Source organism: Cydia splendana, chromosome 19 (genome assembly GCF_910591565.1).
Source record: "Cydia splendana chromosome 19, ilCydSple1.2, whole genome shotgun sequence".
NCBI lineage: Eukaryota > Metazoa > Arthropoda > Insecta > Lepidoptera > Tortricidae > Cydia > Cydia splendana.
In genome coordinates, this window is record NC_085978.1 from 2,094,143 (window position 1) to 2,108,080 (window position 13,938).

At 40.9% G+C, this 13,938-nt stretch overlaps 1 protein-coding gene across 1 annotated transcript in view; it reads right to left on the reverse strand.

The window, feature by feature from the left end:
• Positions 1-10,281, reverse strand: part of LOC134799859 (cholesterol transporter ABCA5-like) — a 76,916-nt gene extending 66,635 nt beyond the window's left edge. Inside the window, exon 1 of the mRNA XM_063772260.1 lies at positions 10,088-10,281. Coding sequence (XP_063628330.1) covers positions 10,088-10,146 — 59 coding nt within the window. The 5' untranslated portion in view covers positions 10,147-10,281. The remainder of the gene's footprint in view (positions 1-10,087) is intronic.
• Between the last annotated feature and the right edge of the window lie 3,657 nt (positions 10,282-13,938).

The following is a 13,938-nucleotide window of genomic DNA, read 5'->3' on the forward strand; positions in this document are numbered from 1 at the left end:
CTTGTCCGGTTTTTTTCAGCCTTTTCCTCCTTCCTTATTTTTTTTTTAGCCCTCAAACCCCACAAACCTGCAATGACCATAGGTACATAGGTAGGTCATGAGCGCCAGCGGCATAAACAAGCTTAAACGTATTTGATATGTGGTAATGTGGATATATTACTTCCACGCATGTTTGAGAAAAGATATTTACTTTTTTTTTTTTTCGACCGTCCAACTTTTATTTGAAACAGATACAAAATATATAAATCATAGATCTAGCCCTAAATTAGCCTGTGGCATTGTTCCCAGGACGCTGGCCGCGTTCCCCCTTTGCACAGTGAGGCTGAGTTTTTGAGCAAAAAAAGGGGCAGCTCGTAGGTCGCCAGACACCCAGACTAGTTTGGTAGAAATTTCTTTTACTAGTTTTTTGGTGTCTGACGACCAGGGACCGAGAGTTTCAATTGCAAGTGCCGCAAATACATAATTCGGTTTCAAGAATGCGTATTTGCGACACTTGGTAATTTGGGCGTCGTCTGCTGCCGTCCCCGGCCTCCTGGCAGAGCCCAGGACGTGGGATGGGGCCAGCGTATCAACACATGTTACATCCCACGCCAGGGGCCGTCCCAGGAACCAGGGTACGAGCGAGCAGCCGTCGGGCCTTTTGCCATCCGCCGCAGATAAACCGACTGGCTCCAGGGTTGCTGGTATGGAGGCGGTACCGAGTGCTCTGCGGATTATGTCGTTTAGAGCCGTGTGTCTATAAAATCGGCCGGCGCTTGATTGGCAGTGGAGTCCGTGGTGCCCATAAGCGTCAACATGGTTTCCACAGCGGGAGCAAGCGTGTGGCTCGCAGGCTTTCAAACCTAGCCTGAGGCATACGGCTACGCGCAGTGACGCCGGGTCTAAAAGGGAACCAATGTTCCGCGAAGGCAAGGCGCGTAGCCAATGCCCTGACTCGGGTTCCGATACTGCGAGCAGTCTAGCACGGTCGCGGGGATTCGAGTTATTGTCCAAAAGGGATTTGTGGGTTGTTTTTATTTTTATCAGGTCCCAGGCTGCTTGGCTGGCTTTTTCGGTAGGTGGGCTCTCGCCGGGATTTCCAGCACTCCAAGTTGACTCTGCATCTGCCAAGCTCGCCACTACCACACCCGTGGGATTGGTGACATTAAGAATGCCACGGATGAGATGAGCGACGCTGTGGACAGACGAGAGAAAAGCGGGGAGAGCCAGATCGCCCGTAGAGCGGATACCCAGGCCACCATAATTAATAGGCAAAGTAGCCTGGGACCAGCTTTGAGGGCTGAAAGAGACATTTAGAATTTTACAAACCGAATTTTTTAATATATTGTCAATGGATGACGTGAGATTCGAGAATTTCCAAACGGGGCTGCAACGTAAAACGTATAAGAATTTTGGAGAAAATAAACACAGTCGTAAGATGTAAATAGCCATATGGGCGTTAATTTTGTATAATAAATCTGAACAGTTGTGAAAGTTATCTAATTTTGAATTTATTGCTAAAGGGATGGCGTCTTCGAAAATAGGGGCACCGAGTAATACGAGGGAATCTCGTGTAACAAAGGTGAAATTGGGGGCGACAGAGTTGAGACTTAGAGTCAAAGCAGCCCGGGCACTAGCTGAAAGCTTGTCTGAGATAAAAACCTCACACTTGTTGAAGTTAAGTGTGAGGCCAATCTCAGCGAACTGCCTTGAGATTATATTTAGGTCATTTAATACAGAAGAAGCCGTCCCTGCAAGTGTCCCGTCATCCAAATACCATACATTTAGTTTTGATTTTAGCTGAGTGATGATTGGGTGAATTGCGAGGCTAAAGATGACGGGCCCGAGCGGATCTCCCTGCTGGCACCCGACACATGAGGCAATTTCTTTTTCCCCAAACATTAATTTAGACGGATTACCGTAGCATTGTTTTAGGTATTCAAAAATTTCCGGAATTTCCTTTTGAATTTCGTCTAAAAGAGTGCTTCGGTCGATAGAATTAAATGCGTTTCTAACATCAACTTTTACCATAATTTCGAAATTTGAGTTTTCCAGGAATGTTCGTGTGGCGTGCACTGCGGCCTCACAACCGCCTCTGACGCCAAAACCAAGTTGTTTGGGCTTGAATTTGTCTGTAAGGCGGTCGTGAAACTCGCGGCAACACAATTTGGAGGCTAGTCGCCGTAGTGTGCTTCCCACCGCTATCGGACGAATGCCACCGTCTTTTTTTTTAAGGCTATCAGGTTAGCTCCGTATAAAATGGGAGTGATGTCGCTACAGATTTTACCTGAAAGCATTAAATTTAGTAACGCGGTCAGCTCTTTGAGGAGGGTTTCTCCGGCATCTCCCATTAGCGGGCTAGTCAGGTCCTTGAGGTGCTGCGGGGTTATGCCGTCAAGGCCACCGGCCGAACCATTGGGAAAAGAGCTGATCGCATGTAAAGTTGCACGTTCCGTAACTTGCAGTGGTTGCGGAGAGATTTGAGGCTGCACGGGAAGTTGTACTGGTGTAGTTGAAATCGGATGCTTTTCTTTAAGAGAGGAGAACACTTCGTCGGAACGTGCGGCCAAGGTATCACTAGAAAATAGAAGTTTTGTGGCGCCTCTTATGTTACCGTCAGAAACCTTATTTTCTATTGTCTTAATTTTATAGTTTATGTGAGTATTGCAAATATTTAAGATTGAAGATTGTGCGGGATCTACGGGAAAGTCAGGGTGGAGTATATTTTCTTTGATAATAGCTGATAAACTGCGATTGGATTGGTCTTTAGGGATATGAATATTTTTGTAAGTAAATGTAAGTAAGGCTTCCCATGCGGGTACATTATTATTAGACACAACCTTGGCCACGCATTCCGAGAGGCTCCGCGCTACAGCAACCCTAGCGCCTTTAGGTATACGTTTAGCTATTTTAGTTTGAGCTTTTAGTACTGCTAGCCGAGAACATAAATCTGCAGAGGGAGCCGCAGTGTTGGGAACAGTGGCCCCAGAACTGTCGACATGAGAGGAGTCGGTCGGGGGTAGGTCTATCCGAGGAACATGTTTCTTGGATAGATGGATCTTGAGTCCGTGGGCACCCTTGTAGGGTTTTTGGTCTTGACATATAGGGCATTCCGTGAGCTGGGTGGATGCAGAATACATTACCACAAGACGATAAACATCACAAAATTATAAGCACGTAAGTAGAAAATATAAGTAAATGACATTTTGACACCGATATGTCGGCTGAATTAATATTATCCTTTGTTTATAGGTATCAGTCACTGAGATGTCACTTTTCAGGAATAATTTTCTGGCGAACCGATTTGGTGTTATTACTCGTAGCAGAAAGACACCAAAAACATGGCAAGACTTCTTTCACTCGCTGTTTTTCCCGTGCAGATGGTATTTACAACAGTACAATTCGTAATAAATTTGAATTCATAATATTATATTTTGCTTGATGGCAACTATTGGGACGATGTTCAGCAGTGGGACATTTAATGTTATCAATTCATATTAAATATTGTCACCACCAATTTGTACATATGGACTGACTAGAATATTAAACTAATAAATATATTTTTTTTTTAGGTTGCTATTTCTTAGAATTTCCTTGTGGAACATTCATAAAATATAAAATAAATACATAAAATGTACGTCACATAAATTAACACGCTTACTTTCTGAAGAACGTAGATAAAAAAGATATTTACTTTATATTTAGATTGTCGTCAAATAACCTACTCGTAGTCGGACGTCGCACGGGGCGAAGTCCGGCGCCGTCAAGTGTAAACGGGTATTAATAGACGTGAATGGGCCACAAATACGGGTGTATTTATAGATCAAAAGGGGATTCTGTCGCCGGATATTGAGTAAGGCAAAAAACAATGCATTTTTTATACATTTTACGCTTGTCCTTGAACCATAAACACTAAACAGTGGGGAGAGGAGACACTCCCTCCGGAGACACTTCGGGTAATCTCGGCTCCGTTCGGCTCAGCATTGCTCCGAGCAATTATTAGGGTTGACACAACTTGACGTCCCTTTGCGTGCACGACCACAGATAATATAATTACTTGAATTTTGACAACCCTAAATAGTCGAAAAGGATAGTACCATAAGTCAGAAAGGGATATCATGTATCGACCCTGAATCGCTGTCAAACTTCGCTTTTGTAGAAAGTGTCCTTTCTGTACGGTACGGTAGTACTGAAATAGGTAAAACTGAATGACAGGCGCATATGATATGCCGTTTGATATTTTAGGTGATACTAAATAAATGTAGGTACTTGATTGTACGCTCTGTTATGATCAACTTTTACTATAGCGTTAGATCTGAAATCACACAAAAAAATCTTGTTCGTCATATAGTCTTCATACAATTGTAGAATTGAATTTTAGTGGGTATGGAACACCTAATTTTTTTGCGATTTTAGGGTTGCTCTTTTAACAAAAGTTGCTCAAAGTAATGAGTAATAAAATGCGAAACAAATCTGTGTCATACATTTCGGCGAATTATGTGCCGATATATCTATAGAATCGCTGACTACTCTTTTTGTACCTAAACACGAAGGAGGTCTTAGGTCTTTTTTTGCGTAGGTGGTTGGGGTTTTACATGGATTTTTGGATTTGATGGATCCAAAGATGAATTGAAATGTAAGATTGGAGAAAGAGACCAACAAACCCATCTTACAGCAGCAGAAAAAAACAGATTCTAAACTATACAGTATGTAAATTAACGAAAAACATTTACTCAAACCCGTGAATGTGTAGGTCACACTTAGCAACTCTTACTACGGCACGAACCCCGAAATCGCGAAAAAAAATTTGCTTGTTTCATAGATTTTGCTGGTCTAGCGTCATAATTTCCTATGAGAGAGTCAATTTTTTTTTCGCGATTTCGGGGTTGGTGCCATAGTAAAAGTTGCTCAGTATGACCTACACATTAATGGGTTTGAGTTAATGTTATTCATTAATGTACATACTGTATAAGGACACTCGGCCAATTTTCATCATATTGCAAAGAATGACTAAGAGCTAAGAGGTAAGCAATTTTGAGAGCAACGAACCCTTCAGATACATCTGATCTGCTAGAGTGCTCGTAATATAACAACGACTATAAGTCAAAGCGTTGAAGAAAATTGTGATCTATATTACGTACAGATAATTTTAATAACCATGTGCCGTCTCTATTAAGGAAATATGGGTACTTATTGACAGTATTATTGTTATTACACAAATCATGAATGCCTAAAGTTATAGTTTTCGTTCCCTAATTGCGCAACGGCAATTTGGCCGCACGCCATCACTAGATCCATACTTATTCAAAACGACCACTCAACTAAAACCAAAATATTATGACCCCCTATTACTAATAAGCTCATAATTGGCCACAGCATCTTTGCAGATTATAGTTGCAGCGACTAGAGAAGGTATTTTGAGGAGGTAGTCTACAGCCTACATCGACTGCGATGACTGTATAGACCAATGGCCGATCGGCATTTCTTGCCGCATCGATCACAGACGTGTCTTGACTCCTGGGGTGGTCCAGCAGCTCTGCGATTTCGTTTCTGCCTAAGTTGGTCCAACCAGAGCTCGCCATGCTTTGCCATGCCTTCCCGCAGGTTACGACGCTACTCCGGTCTCATCTCCGCGCGTTCCTCCCAACAGTTAGCTGGAATGCCGAAGCCATTCAATACTAATAAGTATATAATATCTATTCTGGGAGACCGAACTTTGCTCGGAAAACATATAAAAATCAAAAATGTGCGTTTTCCCAGCGATAACACCTAGTTAGGTCGATTTTTCGCCCCGAAAACCCGCATATATAGCAAAATTAAAAGAAGGAAACTGCAATCGAATTACATGTTTAATTAAACTTCACTATCGGGGGGCACGGTAGTGCCCCCGCCAAGTTATTAATTACTATAAAAATTAACATTTGTGAATTCTAACTGCTAATTTTCAAATAAAAGAAAGTCATGTCACGCTATTAAACCAACTCAAACCGGCCCCTCGTTACCCGCTTTGCTCCACTTTTTCGCCTGTCACTCATAAACGCGTCAACGAAGTAAATTAACTTGTGACGTCACGCTACGGCGCTACGACCGAGAGACCTCTACGCGCGTGGCGTAGACTGCTACGAAACATTTATCACTTATTTCATGACAATCTAGTAAATGGGTTAAACTCAAAACCATGTTCAAGTCTTTCCTGTGGACTGCCCCAAAAGTTAAGGGCTATAAAGGTTAATTTTCTTATTTATCATATTTGGATAAGTATGATACAGTCATTACCTACATGCCCACAAGCTGTTAACTATTGGGCACAGGAGAGAAAACATTGAGATTTAATAATACGTATACAATACAACAACATCCTCAATTCCTCAAGAATGCAGTTGAGGCTTCCGAAGCACTGCAGTGTATCTGGCATGTTTGCCGAAGCAAGGGCGGATGACATTTTTTGCCATTAGGCAAAAAAGAATAGCCTCACTGGTGAAACGAGTGCGCGGCAGTGGCAACAGCATGCTGAGGTCTGGTCGAGCGTCTTGACTGCCCGCTAATTAAGTATTGGGTTGAGGTCACGGTGGGGAGGGACATGGTATAATAATATACTCCGCCTGGTACTCCATTCCCGTCTTTTCTAGGTCACCTAACTGACACGGGCCTACGTCATCATGCGACAGCGCTATATGATAATATGCGATAGCGCTATATATAGCAGCCATGTTGTTGTGACGTAGGCCCGTGTCACTCTGGGAATGGAAGACCATGTTTTATTAGACTATGGGGAGGGACAAGTAGCCCTAATAGTCAGGGTATTTGTAAGTAGTTTTATGTTTTCTTTGTTGTTTTTTCATTCTCGTTTTTTAATTTTTTTTTTGCATTGTTTTTCTTTGTATACACTAACCTTTAGGCCAGCGGTCGGCAACAAGCGGCCCGAGGTCCGCATGCGGCCCGCGAACCTCTCACTTGTGGCCCGCGAGCCTCCCTGGCTATTTTGTATGTAATATTGACAAACGACAATGTCTGATAAAGTCATAAATATTAACAAAGTGCGACCCGCGTCAACTTCGGCAGCTACTATTTGGCCCTTGGCTGCTAAAAGGTTGGCGACCGCTGCTTTAGGCTATTAAGATGCATTTTACTAACACACCTGTGGATTATGTTGGTCTGAAATAAACAATTTTTATTTTTAATCTATTTTATTTTAATAACAACTAGCTATGGTGTTGAACTGGTTTTGATATGACCTTGACGGTCTCACGCACGAATTTAGCCTCATTTCACAATATATATATGGGAGACCGAGCTTTGCTCGGAAAACATATAATAACTCAAAAATGCGCGTTTTCCCAGAGATAATACCTAGCTAGTTCGATTTATCGCCCCCAAATATAGCAAATTTCATAGAAATCGTTAGAGCCGTTTCCGAGATCCCCTCTCTCTCTTTGCCTAGCCACATCCCATTTCATTTGGGGTCGGTTCTCCTCGTCAATCTTCGTCATAATCTTCGGTTCTGGGTCGTCGTCTCATTAATTTGGGCTTTCTTTAGGTCATTGTTGATGACGGACATCCAAGTTTGTAGGGGTCTTCCCCACTTCCTCAAACCGGTGTTTATATTGAGGACTTTTCTGGCCATGTGGTCCTCGGGCCTCCTCATTACGTGTCCATACCACCTAAGACGGGTTTCAGCGAGTTTTTCTTCAATGGGTCTGACCTTAAAACTGCCACGGATGAACTCATTTCTGACTCGGTCTAACAAGGTGACACCGGTTTCCGAGATCCCCGAAATGTATAAATTAAACAAGAATTGCTCGTTTAAAGGTATCAGCGTTAATGATCTACAAAGACTTATCAAAATATGTTAACCGTAACAAGTTTATAAATCTGAATTGGCCCCAAGCGCATACAATCAATATGTTTCCAATACTTCAAGTATTCGTGCATCGCAGACAATACATCCTCCAGACTGAGCATAGTAGTTCTACCCCCTCCGCCACAAATACGGAAGTTTTACTCCATTTTCGAGTCAAAGTGTCTTTGTGTGACGTCCGTGTCTTTGAAGTCTTTGAACGGACCAATCACGGCACGGGACCTCGCTCACCTCGCCCCCCGCATTCCCGTATTTTTGGCAGCATCGGTGAAACAATTGCTCTAAGCTCCGTCTAGAGGATTCCTAGTCTATGGCGCATACAATCAATATGTTTCCAATACTTCAGTATTCGTGCAGCGAGCCCTTGTGACTTGGAAATTGCATCTCGTTTTTGCCACTGTATTTTCGAGGACTTGAATATTACATTTCAAGTATGATATGCACTTTGTTATTGAGTTTTAAGTTTTTATGGTGAAAATATCATGGCATTGAGAGTGAAGAGAAAATTGAATTATATTTTTGCCGTAGTATTTTTATTAGATTCATATTATATTTCAAGTGTGATCTGCTCTTACGACTCTTACGAGTATGTTATTAAATTCAAGTATCGTAGGTATCTTATCGAATTTTATAAACTTTGTTTTTTTACTTTTATTGTGAAAATATTATAAAATTGGGAGACAACATTTACATTAAGGTACGTAGCCTTTCATTTTTGCCGTTCAAGTTTAATTGTGAATATCTGAGATACCGAGTAGTGCTCAGAAAACATAAACTCAAAAATGCGCGTTTTCCCAGAGACAAAACCTGGTTAGATCGATTTATCGCCCCTGACAACCCCCATATAGCAAATTTCATCGAAATCGTTAGAGCCGTTTCCGAGATCCACGAAATACAGATAAACAAGAATTGCTCGTTCAAAGGTATTAGATATCTATTTACTCGTGACTTTATAGCCGTAGTTACTAACTGTACGGTTACCATCAGTTTGTCACTGACATAAACGCCGTCGAGAACGTAATTTACTTTCTATACATCTCGCTCGCACTCGCATATTAGTGCAAACGGGATGTATAGAAAGTAAATTACGTTCTCGACGGCGTTTATGTCAGTGACAAACTGATGGTAACCGTACTGTGGTAGGTATACATATAAATTACGATAGGTGAAAAACTTAAATACTTACACCACTGACACTGTGTACACTGTATGAGGTTTAGAGAAATACATTAAGTACCTATACCTAATATAGTTACAAACATTACATTAAAATTAAGTATAAAGTGAACTAAATTAAAAATAAATTAAACAAAGCCACACATAAGAACTTAGTCAACGAAGTCGTCCCGCGCCCGACTATACCAAAGCAAAAAAAGGCTTAAGTATGTAGTTATGGATTTCACAGATTTTGATGCATGATGTATCTATCCGGTCCTTTTATCCGGCCCGGGTCGGCCGGGTGACATAGCCTACATTTTAAACCAATTTACAAAAGATGGAGTTTTATACGAAACAAATCAATAGACGAATTACAGTTTTTTAAACGAATACGTGTTTATAATCTTTATAAGTTGTGTAATTTAACCTACTTCACGTTTAATACCGGAAATATTGCGCTAAGTATTCGAGTATTATGTGGAACAGACATGCCACGCAGGCAAAGCAAAAAAGTAGAGCATATCTTGAACACATTCACCGCTGAGCTACGGTCGTAGCCGATATCATGGATTTCCCGGTATGTAGCGAAAATGCTTCGTAGAGGCAAAACCACAACGTGTCGTAATTAGCGCTGAATGGGTTAAATCATTTATATAAATACGACTACAAATTAGTCAAATGGTGGTATATGGTATATGATTATATTCCTATTAATTTTCATTTTACGAACATGATGAAATGAAAATTTTGAAAAGCCGCGACGGACTTCTAACCTAGAGACGCAATCACTCTGTAGTTTAACTGGGTTCGCTCCCTTGAAGCCCTAAACCTTTGTAATAATTCCAAGGTTATTTCTGTAAAGTATTTTTTATGCATTAAATCACAGATAATTACGTAGTTTCAACTGTTATAAATATACATTAAATATATGTAATAATTTTCAATTGTTACAGATAAAATATTTATGAAGTACAATAATTTATGGTATAAAAATATTGCTCAAAAGCCTAGAACCCAACGCGCTGCAGCCGCGTCCAAACCTTAAAAACATTTAAAAACACGTTCGAAATACAAAAATCAATCGTTACTAACGTTAGCTGCTCGGTGCTGGCCGGCGAGTCCCGGCCGTCCCCACCATGCCGGTCAATCATGCAAAGAACTAAACGGCACTTCAACACGAAATAACAGACACTTTTGTGCACTATAACATTATTGAGACACTTTGAACACGGTTATTGGGACGCGAGGCGCGCGGTGCGAGCGGCGGCCATGATGGAGACTTGGGGAGCGATTCGCGCGCGCGCCAAATTTAATGCGGTGTTGCCAGGGTAGGGAGGTTAGCGGGATTTTAAGTTTTGTTGTATAGTGTGACATAAAATAGTAGAAATTAAAATAAAATGGAACTAAAAAATGTTCATACTAAATTGTTGCCATGTTGCATTTTACGTCAAAAATGTAACAGTTACGTAGGAAGTGGCGCCCTCAATAATTTTCAAAAATGTCCTTTCGGGTTATATATGTCGGTGGCCTATTGTAATATCCGCCTATTTCTGGACAGTTTGCCCTGGCATCTGACGCAACCTTTTAATGAACCTTTCCTATACCTATCTATTGGTTTACCGTCAAGATAGGAACTTTACGATAAGGTGGATATTACGATCGGCCGCAGACAGATAAACGAAAACGGCATTCCAAAAGTTCCTATTATTAAGGAATATACGTGGAAAGAAAATATTGTCATAATCAGTGATCGTACATTTTCCAGCATTTTTGGTGCAGCAGAGTGGTGTTAACGGAATTGGTATAGATAATTTCAACTGAAATGGTAAATTAAGGTTAATATTAACGTAATTAACGCTAATTAATCATTAGGGTTGAAATTATTTATACCAATTCCGTTAACACCACTCCGCTGCACCAAATCGATTCGCGTGGTGTTAACGGAATTGGTATAGATAATTTCAACTGAAATGGTAAATTAAGGTTAATATCAACGTAATAAACGCTAATTAATCATTAGGGTTTAAATTATTTATACCAATTCCGTTAACAACACTTCATGCACCAAAAATGCTGGAAAATGTACGATCCCTAGGTCATAATTCATAATAATAGGCTGCGTGCTGCGAACTTCGTGTTGCGGTCGCTCAAGCGAAGCGGGCCGGCAATAAATTTTCGTACAAAATTACCGGCCTAGGCCGGCAAAATGTCTCTCACCGCGTGTCACGCGCCGCGTTAATTGCACTTTTAGGTTATATTGGTAAGTTTTTTAGTCAAAAATGAAATTATTAACAAAAAACTTATATCTACAGAAAACTAATTTCCCCTCGGATTATTGATTGCCACGACTGGCAACCTCCTCGCGCATGCGCGTCACCGCCACTGCATTACGACGCGAGCGACTTGCGCCTATTTTTATTGTACACGCGACCAAGGAGCCAGACGTACGTACAGTAACACATTTCACTGCCCTTTGGTCAGTCTTATGTAGACGGAATAAGGGTTATGTATGACCAGTCAGTTTCAACGATGAAATCCACGTGAAAAACCAATTTCCATGTGAAAATGATTTCTGCCGGCGCAGCTGTACCATTTTCCTGGAATATACTTGAGATATAATAGCAATTTCAACATATTAACTGAAATTATTCAATAAATAACTAGTTTTACGAGATATAAAGGCAATCGCAGACTAGTTTTACTTTTCCGGCTTGTCCATTTTGCCGGACTGCCGATTTCCGGTTGCCGCAAACCGGACGCTTGAGGAGCTAGGACGTAATGTGGTAAATTTTTAGGAATGTCATATACTTACGAGTTATACGACTAGTATCTACCCGTAACTGTCGAAATCAGTAAAATTAAAAAACCTCATAGATCGATAAGAATAGGTAACCTACAGGTCTAAAGTATACGGGCTGATTCGAACTTTAAGTTACATCAAAAATTTGTTAAAGAAACGATATGGATCGGATATGTCAAAAGTGACGTTTTTGCCGATAAAATGGTATTTGCTGTTGCGCAACCAGATTATAGATATTCGCATGTTTGCGCTGCTACGCTACGCTCGTAGCGCTACGTCGTAAAGGTTCTATATTTAGAGAAAATGCTGCGTAGACATGAAGTCCATTGAAGTCCATTGTAATTTGACAATTTGTTGTGGATTTGATACGACCCAAGCGATTGATTCGGTGATTGGCACGAATCTCACGCACTACTTTCACTTTATTTCGCATGCACTAATCAGTGGGAGTAATCTTCAAGGTCGTATCAAAACCATTTCAAATCTATTACAAATTGTGCAATTTGAATCTGACTCATTTTTATCGTGATAGTGGATAGATTAATTAAAATTTGAAGATGGCCATGTTCAATATCTTGCATAGCGAAACTCACAAAAATATGAACACGTTCTAAGTATATACAAAATAAATCAATCTTATTTGTTAGATGTATTTAGAATTAAAACTAGTTTATAATTTTAGGTAATAGGGTCATCATCATCATCCTGGCGTCAATCCCGGCTGTGCCCCCGCGCGGGGCGCGAGGACCCGGGGTCCGCCTTCCGACTCCTTCGTGACCACTTTGCCCGATCTTCGGCATCCCTGGTAGTGAGTCCGTTGGCACGCATGTCCTCCTTGACGACATCAAGCCATCGCTTCTTGGGCCGGCCTCTTCTTCCCGTACCGGGAGGAGGCGGCATGGCCAGGCATTTGTTACCCACGTAACTAAATTTTAGGTAATAGGGTATTTGACATTATTTAAAATAAATTATTTTACAACATGCACGAAATAAAGCACCAGAAGATTAATAGAGAAACGTAGGCAGCAGTTATTTTTAGACAAAATTTTAAAACCCGTTTAAAACTATAAAGAGTATAGGTAATTTGATTGTGACGTCACATGCTAGTGTTTCATATAAATTCCATAGTAGCAAATTGTATTGACAGATCGAAAAAATAAACTGATTTGATTAGTAGTCAAATAGCCTATTAGTAATTTAGTATATATAGTTTTGGCCGAAAGGTGTCAAGTTCCGGCTCCCTAAAGGATGACTCACGTTAGACCGGGCCGTGTCCGGGCCGGAGTTTTCGGCGCATTTTTTCTATGGAAGGCATCACGTGATCACCTGTCATGTCCTAGAAAAGTAAGCGCCGGAAGCTCCGGCCCGGTCTAACGTGAGTCATCCTTAACACAGCGGGGTTGCGAAATGCATCGCATGCATAACATGTGTTTTTAGTATTTAAGATATATTTGATAATATGTATACTCACTTATTATCAAATATTTCTTCAGTAACGTGATCATATATATAATAACTTCTTACCTTATATGGCAGGGTGCCTAGCCAAGATGCCAATCGTTCGTCCCGTCGCGAACGAACGAACGATACGCTAATTTCTCTCTGTCGCACTATTATGTAAGAGTGATACCCAGGTGGGTGTACATTCGGAACATACAGACATACAATACATATACATATGTATCCTCCTTTAATAACAGTAGCCACGTGTTTCTTTTCAATACAGCACAGCTGTCGCATATAGTTGAATCATCGAGAGCGTGGAATTGCATATGTAGTAGTATTGTTTGTTTACAGGCATTCTATATTTGAATTTTCTATTTTCTTGTACTATCAGCATACAACCACTACAAATGCAATTCCATCTTCTCGATAATTCAACTATACAAATGAATCACGCTGGATCATTGTTCAATTACCCAGCTATCCCTGCTACTAATCCCAACTAATATTAAGTATACTTTACCTTTTCGAGGGTCTCTGGTGTTTCACAAAAAGTTTTAAGTCATCATCATCATTTTCCTCGCGTTATCCCGGCATTTTGCCACGGACAACTAATCCTGAGAACTGGCGTAGGCACTAGTTTTTACGAAAGCGACTGCCATCTGACCTTCCAACGAAAGTTTTAAGTTTCGTTGGTCAT